This window comes from Neopelma chrysocephalum, unplaced genomic scaffold (genome assembly GCF_003984885.1).
Source record: "Neopelma chrysocephalum unplaced genomic scaffold, ASM398488v2 Primary Assembly neopelma1_196, whole genome shotgun sequence".
Taxonomy (NCBI): domain Eukaryota; kingdom Metazoa; phylum Chordata; class Aves; order Passeriformes; family Pipridae; genus Neopelma; species Neopelma chrysocephalum.
Window position 1 is genome coordinate 490,970 of NW_020897858.1, and position 15,895 is coordinate 506,864.

The 15,895-nt window shown below is 50.2% G+C and overlaps 2 protein-coding genes across 9 annotated transcripts in view; one reads left to right on the plus strand and one right to left on the minus strand.

Moving 5' to 3' along the window:
• KLHL17 (kelch like family member 17) overlaps window positions 1-1,327 on the minus strand; it is a 17,228-nt gene extending 15,901 nt beyond the window's left edge. For 2 of the 7 annotated variants that reach the window (XR_003537247.1, XM_027702751.1), the window contains exon 1: window positions 365-796. Coding sequence is in view for 4 of the 7 variants with exons in the window: in XM_027702751.1 (XP_027558552.1) it covers window positions 365-789 (425 nt within the window). In the remaining 3 variants the exon portion in view is untranslated. Of the gene's footprint in view, window positions 1-364; window positions 797-1,249 lie in introns of those variants that run through there. The other 5 variants (XM_027702747.1, XM_027702745.1, XM_027702746.1 and 2 more) reach the window with 4 other exon arrangements.
• Window positions 1,328-2,396: 1,069 nt separating this feature from the next.
• Window positions 2,397-15,895, plus strand: part of NOC2L (NOC2 like nucleolar associated transcriptional repressor) — a 42,074-nt gene continuing 28,575 nt past the window's right edge. For both annotated transcript variants that reach the window (XR_003537248.1, XM_027702768.1), the window contains exons 1-11: window positions 2,397-2,450; window positions 2,622-2,786; window positions 3,956-4,124; window positions 4,606-4,722; window positions 5,348-5,465; window positions 5,898-5,988; window positions 6,264-6,342; window positions 7,980-8,090; window positions 9,115-9,228; window positions 10,041-10,229; window positions 12,371-12,510. Coding sequence is in view for 1 of the 2 variants with exons in the window: in XM_027702768.1 (XP_027558569.1) it covers window positions 2,431-2,450; window positions 2,622-2,786; window positions 3,956-4,124; window positions 4,606-4,722; window positions 5,348-5,465; window positions 5,898-5,988; window positions 6,264-6,342; window positions 7,980-8,090; window positions 9,115-9,228; window positions 10,041-10,229; window positions 12,371-12,510 (1,313 nt within the window). In the remaining variant the exon portion in view is untranslated. The remainder of the gene's footprint in view (window positions 2,451-2,621; window positions 2,787-3,955; window positions 4,125-4,605; window positions 4,723-5,347; window positions 5,466-5,897; window positions 5,989-6,263; window positions 6,343-7,979; window positions 8,091-9,114; window positions 9,229-10,040; window positions 10,230-12,370; window positions 12,511-15,895) is intronic.

A 15,895-nucleotide genomic window follows, 5' to 3' on the forward strand; every position in this document is an offset into this window, starting at 1 on the left:
AGCGGGGACAGACACACAGAGCGGGGACAGACACACAGAGCGGGGACTGACACCCTTCCTTGCCGTGGGGAAGCCGAGGTCCCAGGGCTGTCACTCCCTGGAGAGGGAGGCATTTGCTCAGCCAGCAGTACCAAACCAGCTGCCTGCCTGGCCTGCTGCTCCCAGGACCGGCTCCAGCAGCAGCAGCACCAGCGATGCTGTAGCTCAAGGAGAGCCCTCTGCCCTGACAGTCACTGCAGAGGCCACAAAAAAGCCGTGTCCCACTTCCCCCCCCCCCTTCCCCACTCCCAAGTTTCCAGAAAACCCGAGGCAACATTTCTCCCCGTGTCCTTCAGCTCCCCCATCACCAACAAAACACTGATACCCGTGTGCTTCCACCGGGGGCAAGGAACACCACGGCCAGGCCAGACCCCTCTCTGCGGCTGCTCCCCGGGCTCCAGAGCTGCGGCTCTTCCCTTTACCAACGGGATCTCTCCAGGACTTGGCAGAGGACAGGGAAAGGAGGGCACGCTCAGCACAGGGATGCTGCCGGCCTCGGCCACGGGGATGCCGCGGTGCAGAGGCTGGAGACGGCATCGGCTGTTCCAGACCTTTGGAAATGTTTTGGAAGCGGCACCGGTTGTACCAAACCTTTGGAAAAGGTCTCCCCCAGACCCCGAGAGCAAACTTGCCTTCCCAGGATGGATGCGCAGGAGCAGCGGAAGGGGGGAGCTCCTCTCGGGGGTCCCCCCTGCTGCCTGTCCCCCCTGTTATCCCCCAGTAACCCCTCCGGTTTGCCCCACACCCCATAACCCCTCCGGCTGCCCCTCCTCCCGTGGGATCCGGGTCCCCTGGCCCTGCCGGGAAAAGGGAGGTGAAGAGGGAGAGGAAAAGGGAGGAGGAGAGAGAAAGGGAGAGGGAAAAGGAAGAAGAAAAGGGAGAAGGAAAGGAAGAGAGAGAAGGAGAGGGAGAAAGAGAGAGAAAGGGAGAGGGAAAAGGAGGGAAAGAAGAAGAGGGAGAAGGAGGACAGGGAGAAGGAGAAGGAAAGGCAGAGAGAGAGGAACAGAGAGCAGAGCGAGAGGGAGAAGGAGAGGGAGAGGAGAAGGAAGAAGAAGAGTGAGAGAGGGAAGGAGAGGGAGAGGGAGAAGAAGGAAAGGGGGAGGGAGAGGAAAAAGGAGAGGGAGAAGGAGAGGAAGAGGAAGAGAGAGAGGGACAAGAAGAGGGAGAGGAAGAGGAGGTGGCGGCAGGGCCGTGCCTCGGCGGTACTCACGGCTCCGCTGCAGCCACGGCCCAGCCCGGGGGATGCTGCGGGGCGCCGCTACACCCGCACCGCTACCGCCGGCCCCGCGGCGGGGAGAGACGGGGCGGGCCGGGGGCGGGCAGGTGCGCGGCGGCAGCGGCGGCTCCTCCTCGAGCCGGGGCGGCCCCCGCGGCTGCGGCTTCCTCCGTCACCCGGAATAACCCCGCGGCGCGGCCCGGCACAGCCCCGCACGTGTGTCCGTGTCGGGTCCGGGGGTCCGGAGCGAGCGGCACCGGCCCCGCTGCGGCCCCGCGGACCGGGGGGTGAGGGGCGGGGCTACCGGTGAAGGGGAGGGGCTATGAGCGGGATAGGCGTGGTCTAGCTGGAAACGGGGAGTGGCTAAGCGTGAAGACCCCGCCCCTGTGGTTGCGAGCCACGGGAGGGGGCGGGGTGAATGGTTGGAGGGGCGTGACCAGATGGAGTGGGCGCGGCCTGGACGGGGAGTCATAAAATCCTTGAGTTTGGATAAAACCTCCAGAATCATCGAGTCCACCCTGTGCCCGGTCATCACCGCCTCGTCCCCCAGCCCAGAGCACTGAGTGCCACGGCCAGGACTTCCCTGGACACCTCCAGGGGTGGGGACTCCACCACCTCCATGGGCAGCCCCTTCCAATGCCTGACCACCCTTTCCATCAGAAATTCCTCCTGATGTCCAACCTGACCCTCCCCTGGCGCAGCTTGAGGCCGTTCCCTCTCATCCTGTCCCTTGTTCCCTGGGAGCAGAGCCCGACCCTCCCCGGCTCCCCGCTCCTGTCAGGGAGTTGCAGAGAGCGAGAAGGTCCCCCCTGAGCCTCCTTTTCTCCAGGCTGAGCCCCCCCAGCTCCCTCAGCCGCTCCTGGTGCTCCAGCCCCTTCCCATCTCCGGACACGCTCCAGCCCCTCATTGAACTGAGGGGGCCCAGAACTGGGCACAGCACTCGATGTGTGTGCCCAGCACAGAGGAAAAATCGCTCTCCTGGTCCAGCTGGACACGATATTCCCGATATTCCCGATCCAGGCCGGGACCGAGCGGGATTCGCCGGGAGGGGGCGGAGCCAAGGCGAGAGGGGGCGCGGTTAAGGCAGTGACGGGGCGTGGTTTGGGGGTAATGGGCGTGGCCTGCGCGCGCGGCACGCCGGGAGCGGAAGTGGCGGCCGCGTGGCGGAGGCGGCAATGGCGGCCCCCGGCAGGAGGTGAGGGAGGCACCGGCACAGACCTGACCCGGCCTGGGGGCGGCTCAGGGCGGGCGGGCCGTACCGGGGGCACCTCCGGGGAACGGCTCCTCGGCCCGCGGTGAGAGAACTCGGCCACCCCCACGCTGAGCTCGCCCTCACACACATCCCTCTCTCTTCCCCCCCCCCCAGGAGCCTGGCGGAGCTGAGCCTGGACGAGGTCCTCGCTGCCGGCTCGGATTCGGAGCCTGACAGCGGCTGGGAGGAGGAGGAGGAGGAGAAGCCCGCCAAGGGGGCTGTGAGGCAGCGGAGGCCGAGCGGGAAGGAGGGGAAGGAGCCGCAGGCGCGGCCCGGCAGGTGAGGGATGGGGATGCACCGTGAGGGAGCTGGGGGGGCTCAGCTTGGAGAAAAAGAGGCTCAGGGGGGACCTTCTCGCTCTCTGCAACTCCCTGACAGGAGGGGGGAGCCGGGGGGGTCGGGCTCTACTCCCAGGGAACAAGGGACAGGATGAGAGGGAACGGCCTCAAGCTGTGCCAGGAGAGGTTCAGGTTGGACATCAAAAGGAATTTCTGTTGGAAAGGGTGGTCAGGCATTGGAAGGGGCTGCCCAGGGAGCTGGGGGAGGCCCCATCCCTGGAGGTGTCCAGGGAAGGACTGGCCAAGGCACTGAGTGCTCTGGCTGGGGGACAAGGTGAGGATGGAGCACAGGATGGGCTCCATGGGCTGGGAGGGCTTTTCCAACCTAAATGGTTGGATTCGTTGGAGCCTCTGCAGTAGATGCTATAGATTCATTATCACCTGGGTCAGAAGTGTCTGAAGGAGCACTGTTCAACACCTCAGTGAGATCACAGGGTACAGGACAGTCAGATTTTTTTATCGTGCCTGTGTCAAGTCAATAACTGCAGTGGAGAAAAGCTCCTGGATGCTTTTAGTCTTTTACAGGATATATTGGAGTCAGGTAAAACTTGCTTTGTTTTTCCTAAGTTTGTGTCTATTTACTCTCACTGAGAGAGACTGGACCATCTGCCAGATAGAAAATGATGAAGTAGTTCTTAAGCACGATAATCGTTATTAGAAAACAAAATCTTGAGTGTAACAAAACAAATTCTTGAGTGTAACAATTTTTACTGAGCTTTCATTATCAGGTTTTTCTGGTGGTACAGCTTTCAGTGTTCTTTACAAAAGTTCCTGAGAGTAATTGTGACAAACTGAGAAACGGATTTATTTTTGTTTTTCAAGGTGTTTTCATGACCTCTGGTCACTATCCAGATTCAGCCTGATGTCTCACTATCGAGATTTCTTAATGCTTAATGAAAAGAACCTTTTGCAAGTCCTCCAGGTGTTAAACAAGGCACAGAACTGTGGCCACAGCCCTGAGAAATCATGACCACTGAAATCAGCCCCAACTGTGCCTCAGTGGCTGCTTGTTTTCCTTACAGCGTCAGCAGTGAATAAAGTTAATAAATATCCATTAATAAAGTCTGAGTGGTGAATAAATACTAATTAATGTTAATCCTTATCACCCAGGAAGAAAGGAAAGGCATCTGAACACAAGGATCAGCTCTCCAGGCTGAAGGACAGAGATCCTGAGTTCTACAAGTTTTTGGAGGAAAATGATCGTGCGTTGCTGGATTTTGATGCCTCAGACAGTTCTGATGAGGAGGAGCCACTGCACAGACCCCCTGATACACTGGAGGTACCAGGGCATGTTTTGGAGTGCTGGAATCAATTAATTCAATTACTTTCATGTGAAGTTTTTAAGGTTATTCATAAATTGTAATCCAGAAATCAGCTGGAGGTTTGAACTGAGCACAAGAAGTTTGTTAAAGATTGTCAAAGCAGAGCCTTAGAGTGTATTTTCTTTTTAGTGAATGCTTTTGGTTTTAGGGTATTTTTTGTTTGTTTTTATGTCATCTTTCCAATAATAATTTTGCCTCAAGTGATGTGTTTTTTCCTTGATGTTTTAAGACATTGTATTTGTGTAGCAAAACTGCACAGCTTAAGGAGCTTTTTTTTTTAAAATTTTTAATACCTGTAATTTCATTTTTTCCTTACACAAAGTACTGATAACAGCATTGATAAAATCAGGGCTGCCTTCCTCTTCAGTAGCTGCTCAGCAAAAGAGGTGGGGCCAGAAGTGTATAAACCTCTTCTCAGTCTTGCTATGACTTCTCTAGGAAGCAAGTGATGAAGATGATGAAGAAGAGGAAGAACAAGAAAAAGTCAAAAGGAAGAGGGTTTCTTCCATCTCTGTGAGCCTGAAAATGGTTGAAGACTGGAAAAAAGCTGCACAGGTGAGCAGGGGAGTTGGACTACAAAGCTCTTGAGTGTCCTCCTTTAAACACAGTTCCACATATGTTATTAACAAATCACAAGTTGATCTTTTACAGGCAGTCTTGCACAAAAACCTACAGAGTAGATTTATGCCTCATGCTGCCAGAGCTCTTGTTTTTCACCATGACTTTCCAGTGCAATTTTTTCCTGTGCTGCAAGGTTGAAGTGCTTGCAGTCCATCTGAGGGAGAACCTGGAGAAACGTGTGGCTCAGGAGAGCTCAAAAATGATAAAATTTTGATTTTTCACCCTCTTGCATTGTGCATTTGGAGGCTCCAAGAGCTTTTGTGGTCACGTTTTGAGTAGTAGTGAAATGGCTTGTGCTTCTGACTAAGGGGAGGGAAGATCACAGTTGAATAATTACTTGGAGCTGATTGATTGCTTCTCAACCCTCAGCCAATTAAAAGCCAATTTTAGAGGAGGTGAAGGCCACTAGTGTTTATTAACACTGTCCTGACCTTTATCCTTCATATCAGAGCTATTTCTGCCATCAAACTTACAATGAATTTCAGTACTCAAGTGCTTCAGTGTTTCAGAAGATCTGTTGCTTTTTTTCTCCTCACAATCCTTTTCCTTCTTTCCCCAGAGAAATCTGACACCGAGGCTCTTCCATGAAATCACTCAGGCCTATAAAGCAGCTGTAGCAATCACCAAAGGAGACAGTGAGGGTGATTCCAGCAAGTTCCAAGTGACTGATACTGCAGGTGAGTTGTTCACTGCACTTGTGTGAGGGGAGGGAAATGATTTTATAGGGCAGTGTAGCTCTTGGAAGAGAGTGGAGATAAGCACTGGCAGGAGTTAACTTACCCTTTCACAGGCTTCATTTCACTTAAGTAGCTTATCTTCCTGGTGGTGAGTCTGTGCAGTGGGATCTTTTCTGGTCTCCCAGTGCTTGGTGCTGTTTGCTTGGAGAAGGGCCCCTGTGCCAAAAGCTGTCAGTTGTAATCTTATTCTTCAGATAAAAAAATTTTGGGGTAAGGCAAACTGGTGTTTTCTTGGAGCTTGAGGAAACACAGCAGTTCTGCTATGGAAATTACTGCTTCAGTTCCTTGGGGAGCTCTTTCCACACTAGCTGAGAAACCAGGAATATGTGGAAGATCATTTACAAGTGCTTTGCTGACTTTTGTTTTAACCAGTGTTCAATGCCCTTGTGTCCTTCTGTATCCGGGACCTCTTCCACTACTTGCAGGAGCTGCTGCTTCCCAGAGCCCCAAAGAAGAAAGCAAAGTAAGTGTGAGGGGATTTGGGAACTGCAGGGTCAGAGAAAGCTTGGAAGTTCTTTGAATTGAACTTTCTCCTGCTGTGCTCCAGGCGGTTTTTACAGAGTAGAAGTATTTCTTTTCGCCTGTGACATAATTTTTACTTCTCTCAGTTTGTGCTTTGAAAGCAGTTGTTACTCACTGGCAGTATCAAGGAATTGCACTCACTGCTCGTTTGGCTGCTGAAATCTGATTTATTTGGTGGGTTTTCTAAAGCTAAACCCAACTGTTGCTCGTTTCCAGGATGGTTCTCCCTTCCACCAGCCCACTCTGGGGCAAACTGCGACTGGACGTAAAAGTGTACCTTGGCTGCACCATACAAGTAAGAAATGTCATCATAATCTGTTCCTGGGGTCAGTCTGTGCATTGCTGGGCTGTTGTTTGGGATATTTTGGCATGAGGCAGATGGGATTTTGCCTATCTGAGATTTGTGTCCATCCAGTTCCCTCTCTTGTGGAAGCATTTGGTCTAATTAACGCTTGGGAGGTCTGTAGGATGGTTGGGTCAAAATAGGGAGCCAGTAAAGAAGGGTTGGATTAACATTCTGGCAGTTGTTTCTGTCCTAATTTGTCTGACAAATTAATATTTAATAGGCTTTAAAGTAGCTTGCAGTGCTGTGCTCCTGAATTCTGCATTGTTAATTCAGTTTTTGGCACTATGACCTTGCCAGTTCTTGAGGTAAATACTAAGAAGGTGTTATGTTGATAACCTCACATAAGACACATATATTAATGTCCCATCCCTCTAGGATATCCCCAGAATAGCTGATGTCTGGTGTTTCAGATACAATTCATGGATTATTTCTGAAGGAAACTCCTGCCCCCAGTTTATTGTTTGGTTTTTTTTTTTGAGATTGCTTCATCATGCATCCCCAAATTTAGAATATTAAAAGAATGTTGAAATACTCACTGTTCAGAAGCTGAGGGAAGGGGATGCAAGGAGAGAAAGCCAGTGCTGGTGTCTCCTAGCTATAAGCTGGAGAATGACTTAGCAGAAAGGACATTTTTTTTCTCTCAAGTCTTGGTGCCTCCTGCCAGCAGCAGAGGATTGCAGTAGACAAGGAAAAACTGGCAGTGCAGTGCCTTGGAGCAATCCCTGCTCCTGTGCTGACTCTGAGAGCCCTCAGTGCCAGCCTTCACCACAGGGCTTCTTCTGGCACAGTAGTTTGTCAACAATATCTCCTTTCCTTTCCTTTTGGTGCGTGAGGGACTTTGCAGAGGAGACCTGCTCAGTCCAGAATCTTTGCAGTGCAAGGAGGAGAGTGAGGAAGAAAATTCAAAGTAGACAATGTGCCTCTGCTTCCCAGCAACTGGGATTGCAGGCAGAGGGGCACTGCATCAGGCAGAACCTCTCTCAAAGTGACTTGGAGTTCAGGATGTCTTCACATTAGAAGCTGCAACACCTCTGGGTTTGGCTCCAGAAAGCTGGGCTGAGCAATCTGGAAATACAAAGATGCTGTTTCTTAATGGCTTGTTTTACCTTTTGCTTGAGGTAAACCTCTTGGAACCTAATAGTATTCCAGCTTCCTCTTAAGAAATCCAAGAGTAATGCAGTATGTTATCACCTCAGGTGGTTTGTTTCCAAGCCTTGTGTAGACTGAGGGCATCTGACCATTTGAGGTGAGATGACAGAGGTGTTGGTGTCATGCCATCTGCAAGGTGCCTTAAACTTCATATAGACTTAGGTTTTGCAATATACACAAATGAGGTTCTACGTGATGAGCTGAGCTCACATTTGCCAGGCTGATGTGCTTTCAGGGCAGTTTTTAACCCACCTTGTGTCTTCTCCTTTCCTGAGACAGCTCTTGTGGGTTTGTTGGAGCTCCTTCCTAGCAAAGCCTGGTCTTCCACTCCTTTGGTAACACAGAAATACTTGGAAGCAGCAAAATACAGATGGTGAAGGAAGAGGTGGTGAGGACTGCATGCTAAATGGGATTGTTACTTTGTTTTCCCTCCACAGCTCCTGTCCTGTTTGACAGAAGCCTCGGTGGGTGCAGCAGTGCTCCAGCACGTCAACTCCATAGTGCCTTATTATTTATCCTTCCCCAAGCAGTGCCGTGCCCTTCTCAAGGTGAGGGGATGTGCTGTGATGTGTCATTTGGATCCGAGGTACATTGTTTTCCCCTTCCAGACAAGCCTTTCGTGGTATTTGGGCTGGAATCCCGTGACAGTTCAGTCTCTTGTACTATTCCCTTGCTCTGCTTTTGGTTCTGGAGAGGATTCCTGCTTCTCTCACAGGCCTCTCAGGTGCCATGAGGTGATCTTAGGCTGAGGTGAGTGGGAGGTGGCTCTGTGTAGCTGCTCCTAAGTGGCAGGGAGGTGTTTTGGGAAGCTGTCTGCTGCCTCCTCACAGATGGAGTAATTGCTGCCTGTGTGCCAGGCGCTGGGAACGGCTGTGATTCCATTTCCCTCTCCGGAGCTGGGGGTGGAATATTTTTACAGAAACTTAGTCACAACTGCTGAGTATTAAGAACAACAAAGGAGGCGTGGAAGAGATGAAGAGGGCAACAGGGTGACATTTAAATGAAAAAAAACCTCAAGGCAACATTTAAATGAGGCTGGGAACCCTCTGGTGACAAAGATGACTGGTGTACAGGGGTGGGAGATTGGGACACCTCATAGCTGGAGGTGTAGGAATCTCCTCAGTGCTGCTGTGGGGATTTCTGAGGAGGCTTTTTCAGCCCTGCAGCTGAAATCTTTCTGATGTTCTGTGGAGTTCATTAGTTCACATGAGGTAACTGGTTCCTGGAGGCATCAGCAATGATCGTGGTCCTGCTGTACCAGGTTCTTCCTGACAGGGCCAGCCATGGCCAAGTGAATCTGTGAGAGATTGAGCCACATCCAAGGCTGGTGCCTGTGCTCAGAGTATTTAGCCACACAAATAAGTGCATGCATTTTTCAGAGGTGCTAGTTTTGGACAGTTTATTTATTGTGAAAACATCAGCCTTCTTCTGTGGTCTCACAGCTGGAGTATAAGGACAGAAGGGCTGCCAGTGCTATTGCTTTTGTGTGCAAGAGAGAAGCTCAGGCCTGTGTGTAACCAGGAAGGAGCTCTTTGTCCCTTCACTTATCTGTATCTTTCTGTTTTATCCCAGCAAACAATTACTTTGTGGAGCACAGGTGAGGAAACAGTGAGAGTCCTGGCCTTCCTTGTGCTGAACAAGTTCTGCCGCTACAAGAAGGAGGTTTACCTGAGTCCCTTGCTCAAGGTAAGCCTGGTACTGGCTCTAATTTCCAGCTTTTCTTTCTCATGTTATGTGCAAAATTAAAGCACTGAGCTGCAGCCTATTAGATGATACTGCCTATGTCCAGAAAATTAAACAAGGGAGAAATTCTGTTAGGTCAGAGTGATATCTGCTTCCTGCTGCTGCCCTTCCTGCTGGAGGCACAGAGACTCTGAGCAGGGGAGATCCCTGGTGCTGATCTATGTACTCATCTTCCAAATTCTTCAGGGCTCTCCTGAAGTGCTGCCATACAACTGAGCTGCTCTGATCTTTCACCTGAAGTTCCCAAGTGTAGTTTTTTGTGACAGTGGCAGCTGAGCAAGAGAACTGTGCCCAGCCATAAGCACGGATGGCTCAGACCATCCCGAGTGTGTCCTTACAAAGAAAACCAAGTGTTTTTTTCTTTCAGGCAAACAGTGGTGGGGAGATCTCTGAGCTCTGTGCTAAAGAGACTCTTTCCTGTCTCTCCTAAAGAAGGAGCAGGCTGGATTACTGCTTTTGCGGATTTCTTTGGAGTGACTTGTCTGATAACAGGAACACTTCCCCCCTAGTTTGGACGTATGTGGGTGGGGAGATTTTCATCTTGCAGACAAACAGTGGTGGGAGCTCTGTGCTAAACAAACTGTTTCCTGTCTCCCCCTAAAGAAGGAGCAGGCTGGATTATTACTTTTGCATATTTTTTTATAAAAGGGACATTTTTATAAGTGGTTTGGACACGCCTGGGTGGGGAAGGTCAGCGCAAGAACGTTTTTCACCGCGTTTTGACGTGGTCGTATCTCCTCCTCTTCCCTGCACAGCAAATGTACATTGCCTTTGTGAAGAACTCCAGGTTCACCTCTCCCAACGTCCTGCCCATGATCAACTTCATGCAGCGCACCCTGACAGAGATGTACGCCCTGGACACCCACACCTCCTACCAGCACGCCTTCATCTACATCCGCCAGCTCGCCATCCACCTGCGCAGCGCCATGACCATCAAGAAGAAGGTGGGTTACCTCTCACATGTGGAAGGAGTGTGTCCTCCTACAGGGAATGTGTGGAGAGGGGAAATTGGAGTCATCAGTTCCAGGCTTTTGGTGGTGTCTCTAAGGTGCCTGGCTTGCCTGACCCGTTTCATAACCCGCCAAAGGGGCCGGAGCTCCGGGGTTGCCCGTGGTAGAATTTCAGCAAGGAAGGAGAGAAGAGAGAAGGCTCTGGGGTGACCTAATTGTGGCCTTCCAGTACCTGAAGGGAACCTACAAGAAAGATGGAGAGGCTGTTACAAACTTGCAGAGAGGAGGTTTAGATTAGAGATTAGGAAGGAATCCTTCCCTGTGAGGGTGTTGAGGCTCTGGCACAAGTTGCCCAGAGAAGCTGTGGCTGCCCCATCCCTGAAGTGTCCCAGGCCAGGTTGGATGGGGCTTGGAGCAACCTAGTCTAGTGGAAGGTGTCCCTGCCCACAGCAGGGTGTTGTAACTAGAAGATCTTTAAGGTCCTTTCCAACCCAAACCATTCCATGATTCTGCGAACTGCAGGGTGGGAGTCACTTTTCTCTCCCCACCTGCAAGAGTTTGTGATGCACTTCCCATCTTGTGCCTTGGGCACCATTTTTCCACTCTGAAGCTGCTGTTTGGCAGCCTCTGTCACAAAACCTCAAGGTGTAAAGAAGATTAGGAACCACCCTGGTGTGTGCATCTCTCCAGCGAAGTCTGCACTATTTAAAGGACTTAATTGAACAAAGCAGCTCAGACCTTTTGGGAGCAGCCCTGGTTTCAGCCACCTCTAGTCTGACCTCGGAAATCTAAGTCAGATTGCTAATCCTGGCTTTATTCATGTTTAGCAAAACAGACCCCACTAGATTAATTGTTCAGCTGCCCCCAAACATGGCAGGATTGGTGACCAGCTAAATCTCCTGGCTGTTCAGACATGGGGATAAATAAGCAGAGATAAATGAAGTCTGGGCTGCATATCCCCTAATTGGATTGCACTGGCTTCTTACACCCTTAGTTCTGGTCCAGACAAGAACTAAATCCACTTGATTTCACAGCTGGGGAGGGCTGTGGAACTTTAAATGAGAACAGCACAACCAAACTGTACAAATCCAAGTAATAAGCCTATTTAAATGGAGCAGTGGATGGTTGTGGAAGGTGATTACAGGAGCAGATTGCTTGTCTGTCCTTGTGTGAGAGAAGCTGAGAAGAGCTTTTTGGTCCATCTCAGTGACCTGGTGAGAGCTGGCAGAGCTCTGCCATGTCCAGCTGTGGCTTGGCTTTAATCCCCCGTGCAAGGTTTGCTCCAGTGGCTGCAGTTGGGGGCTTCTGTCCTTGTTTCAAGCCTTGTGCATCTTCCTTATCCATTCAGAAGAGATGACCTGGGCCTTGAAAGTCTGGAACAAACAAGTGGGAGCTGAGGCACCTTGTTGAGTTTTATCTCTTCTCTTCTTTGTGCAGTTTTGGGGAATACATGCAGAACTCTTTGGAAAGGGTGTCTTTTAAAGACTCCTGCTCTATTCTGGGCTTTTATTTAATCTGGAATGGGGCAAGGCTTGACTCACTCTTAGCCATGCTACCGAGCCAGCCTGGAATGCTGGGTGAATGTGCCATTGCTGTCAGGCACACTCCTGGCCTGTTGCTTTGGTTTTTGCTGGTAACCAGAAGGACTGGCTGAAAAACAAAGCTGAAAGCTTGTTCTCAACTCTGCTCGCCTGTCGTTTTTACCCTGCAGTTTTAAAAAATGAAGCTGTGCTGGGGAGTGTCCTCTTCAAAAGCAGGGAAGGGAGTGATCATTTGGCAGTGAACAGCCAATATTTCCTGTGCTTGGCCACATCCCCCATCTACTGTGAGCTGGGTCATGAAATCACCCTTCTCAAAGGAGCCACAGTTGAGCAACACCCCCAGACTGCTTTTATTCACATTATTTCCTTCAGGCACTGACTTGTACCAAACCATAACGTTGCCATTGCAGCATCTGAACTTGGCTGGCTGGTGGCTCAGCCACTGCTCTCAGAGTGACAGTACAATGATGGTTATTCCTCCCTGAGCAGTGCAGAGTCCTGCATAAAATGAGTCTTGTGGAGAAACCAGGGTTGAGTTCCTCTCAAAATGCCACGTTTTCGAGCTTGTGCCTTTTATTTTTCCCTTTTCTGCAGGAGAACTTCCAGTCTGTTTATAACTGGCAATATATCCACTGCCTGTTTTTCTGGTGTCGTGTTCTCAGCACAATCTATCCCAGTGAGGTCATGGAGCCCTTGATCTATCCTCTGACACAGGTCATCATTGGCTGTATAAAGTAAGTAGAATTTTTTTCTTGTTGGCCATATTTGTCCATTCCTTGATGCAGAGCAGTTGCTGAGGGGTGTTACTGTTATGTGATTTGGATTTAACCTTGCATTTTAAGGAATTGAGTCAGAGCTGCTTTTGATTGAAGCATTGCAGCCAAAGATGTGTTGTGAGCGTGTTTAGGTGGTGAGAAAGTTGCTGTGTAGGTTATTCTTCCCTAGGCTAAATTCTGTGTGTAAGAGAAGTGTCAGTCTGAACAGCCTGGACAGTTATTTTCCCAACTGTACATAGTGGCAAGGAAAATGTTCTGTCTTGCTTCAGGATCTTAACTGCAGAATCAAGACCTCACCTCCAGCTCTGCAAACACAGTTAAAAGATGCATTTTTGGTGCATCTTTGTTAGAATTCGAAGAACTAGGACTCGGCTGCTATTTTTAGTGTGTCTGCTGAGAATTTCTTTCTCAGTTCATACACGAAATTTCCGTGCTTTGAAAGGGCTGTTAATAACGAGCATTGAGGGAATTTCAGAATCTCTGGTGATCTCCAAAATCCTGTTAGCTCTGTTAACCAGATTCTCAGCTTTAAAACACCACCCGCCTGCTCTTGGAAAAACTCCCAAGTGGTGGTGAAGATAAGCAGATTTAAACGATCGTTAGAGTAGGCAAACATCCCTCTTCCCATCCCCCCCTTGTCCACAGGCTGCTTCCCACTGCTCCTCAGGAGCTCTGGTTGTCCTGGGGATGAATCTGGGCAGTTTTCTACCTCTCCAGGCAGATAAATCAGGTATCTGGGGCCAAGGGGAGGTGAGTTGGGTGAATCTCAGCAAGAGCAGCAGTTTTGTTGGAATCAGTGATGGGCAGGGCTGCTTGGCATGAGCTGCAGGTACTGTGTGACAAGGCTTTAGAGGTTTGGGGTGACCTAATTGTGGCCTTCCAGTGCTTGAAGGGAACCTACAAGAAAGATGGAGAGAGACTTTTTGCAAGAGCCTGGAGTGCCAGGACAAGGGGGAGTGGCTTCAAACTGGCAGAGAGGAGGTTTAGATTAGAGATTAGGAAGGAATCCTTCCCCGTGAGGGTGGGGAGGCCCTGGCACAGGTTGCCCAGAGAAGCTCTGGCTGCCCCTGGATCCCTAGAAGTGTCCAAGGCCAGGTTGGAGCAACCTGGGCTAGTGGAAGGTGTTCCTGCCCATGGCAGGGGGTGGGACTGGATGATCTTTAAGGTCCCTTCCAACCCAAACCATCCTGCTCAGGAAAGTAGAAGTAGATCCCACCCTGGTTTCCTTACTGAGCCGACCGAGTGTCTGGGATGTATAAAAATGGAGTAGGTTAGAAGATGTGGGAATGATGTGGCTCCATGGGGCAGGATGCTGTGTAACATCTGGAATACCTTCTTTCCCTTGTGCTCCTGGTGTGGGGTAGTGATTTATCCAGAGGGATGGGAGGAGAGTCCCCTTCCCCACTGCCCTTCGTGCCGGGAGGTGGCGCTTGGCTCCTGCACAAGGACAGTGACCACGGGCTGTGTCTGTCTGTCCGTGGGACCTGATCCCTCCATGTGCCACCCTGGCCCTTTGTGTGCCTCCTCAGTCCCTAAGTTCCTCCTCCTGTTCTGTGTGCTTGCATCTGTCCAAGTTCTTGGTTGTTTTTTTTGCAGCAGAATCTCCCTTTCTGGTATCCCTTTTCCATAAACTTGTTTTCTGCCCATAGCTGCTTGCATTTTTACCTTGCTCCCAGCCCAAGCTATAAAAAGGAACTTCCTCCCTGGTGTATAGTTAAATGAGGATTTTTGGTGCCTGTTAAATTCCAGCCTCTCAGCACACACAGGGTAGAAAGCAGGTACAACTTCCTCCACAGGGAAGCAAGCACAGCTTTAGTGTCCCTGAGCAACTTCCCTTGATGTCCTGTCCTGGTGGGGCAGAGGCTGATGTTGAAAGAAGCTTCATCTGTGGGCACCAAGAGTGTAACAGAAGGAGCTGTAGCAAGTAAAAATAAGCCTTGAGTTGTTTTAAGCTGTTCCAACCCCACAGCCTGTGTCCTGGCTGCATGGGAGAAGTACAGGAGGCATTCCAAGACACGGTGATGGAAAGAGATTGGAGGCACTCTCCACTGAGATGAAATGTGAGTCAGTTTGATCCCCCTGGAGTGACAAGGCAGTGGGACCTCCCTCAGGAGAGCTGGGACCCAGCTGTGTTTTGTATTCCCTGTGCATCCCACCACTGGGATGTTGAGCAGATTGTTGCATCGCCACGCACTCTAAAATTAATGGTCTTGGTTTACAGTAAATCTATACACTTAACAGGTTTATTCCTCGATCAATTAATTCCTGAGAATGGCTTTCGTCATCTCCAGTGGTGCCAGATCAGGGGTGCAAAGTAGATTTATTTCTATAATGGATCCAATGATAATTATTTCACTATTTGGAGGGGGGGGAGATGCAGGTGATTTATGGTGCCTGGTCAAGCATTTTCTTTTTCTTTTTTTTTTTTGTGCTCTCTTGGATTGCTCAGCAAGCCCTTTGGGGAGGGGAGGGGTTCATTTATCAGCTTGAACCTGTCATCTGTGAACTGTGTTTTAAAAAAATAAAATTCTTGTTAGTGCTGGTGGCACCCAAGTGCAGGTCATTCAGAGTGAGAGGCTTCCAGAGTGGTACAGTAATGAGGTCTGGTGTGTTTTAGGGGTTGCTCTCCATTCTCCCCTCTGCTCCTGGCTTATGTGGTGCTGGGGGAGCTGATCCTTCTCAGTCCCAGCCTGACAAAGGGAGTTGGCTCAACTTTTGTCTTAATTAGCTGAGTGTGTAGTGATTTGAAATGTGGGTGAAAGTAAGTCTGGCCTCTTCTTCCCCCTCCTCCATGCCGATTCCTGGCTGTTCAAATGTACATGTTGCCTCTCTGAAGGAGGTGGGAATAGCTCAGGAGGGTTGGAGAGAGCTGAACAGATCCGGCTGTGGGAGGTCACTCATTCCCACTCTGTCCTTCCAGATGTGCTGGTCACTGCTAGTCCAGCTCCTGCCCCAGTGACCTTCTACACTGAGAGGGTCACTGTTCAAGTGTCAGCATGAACTCTGTGAGCACAAAGCCTGAGAAGGGAAACCTCTTCCTCCTCTGGTGTGCTGGGGGAGCTCTTTCCTTGGTCAGACTTGCTGCTTTAGACGATCATTTCACTGCTGGTTCCTGCCACTTGCCCCGTGCTGGGAGCTTGAGAGCCAGAAGTGTTGAACCTGACTAAACAGCATCCTGATAAAACTTCATCTGCAAAGCTCTTGTAGCACTTTCTCCCAGCAGAAGCTGTGGGAAACCTGTGCTTTGGTCGGAGGAATTTGTGTGTTAGTGTTACAGTGTTAGTGTTACATGTGAGTTTTATTTCCCACTGTGGGATAGCTCAGTTTGCTGTGCAGTACTGAA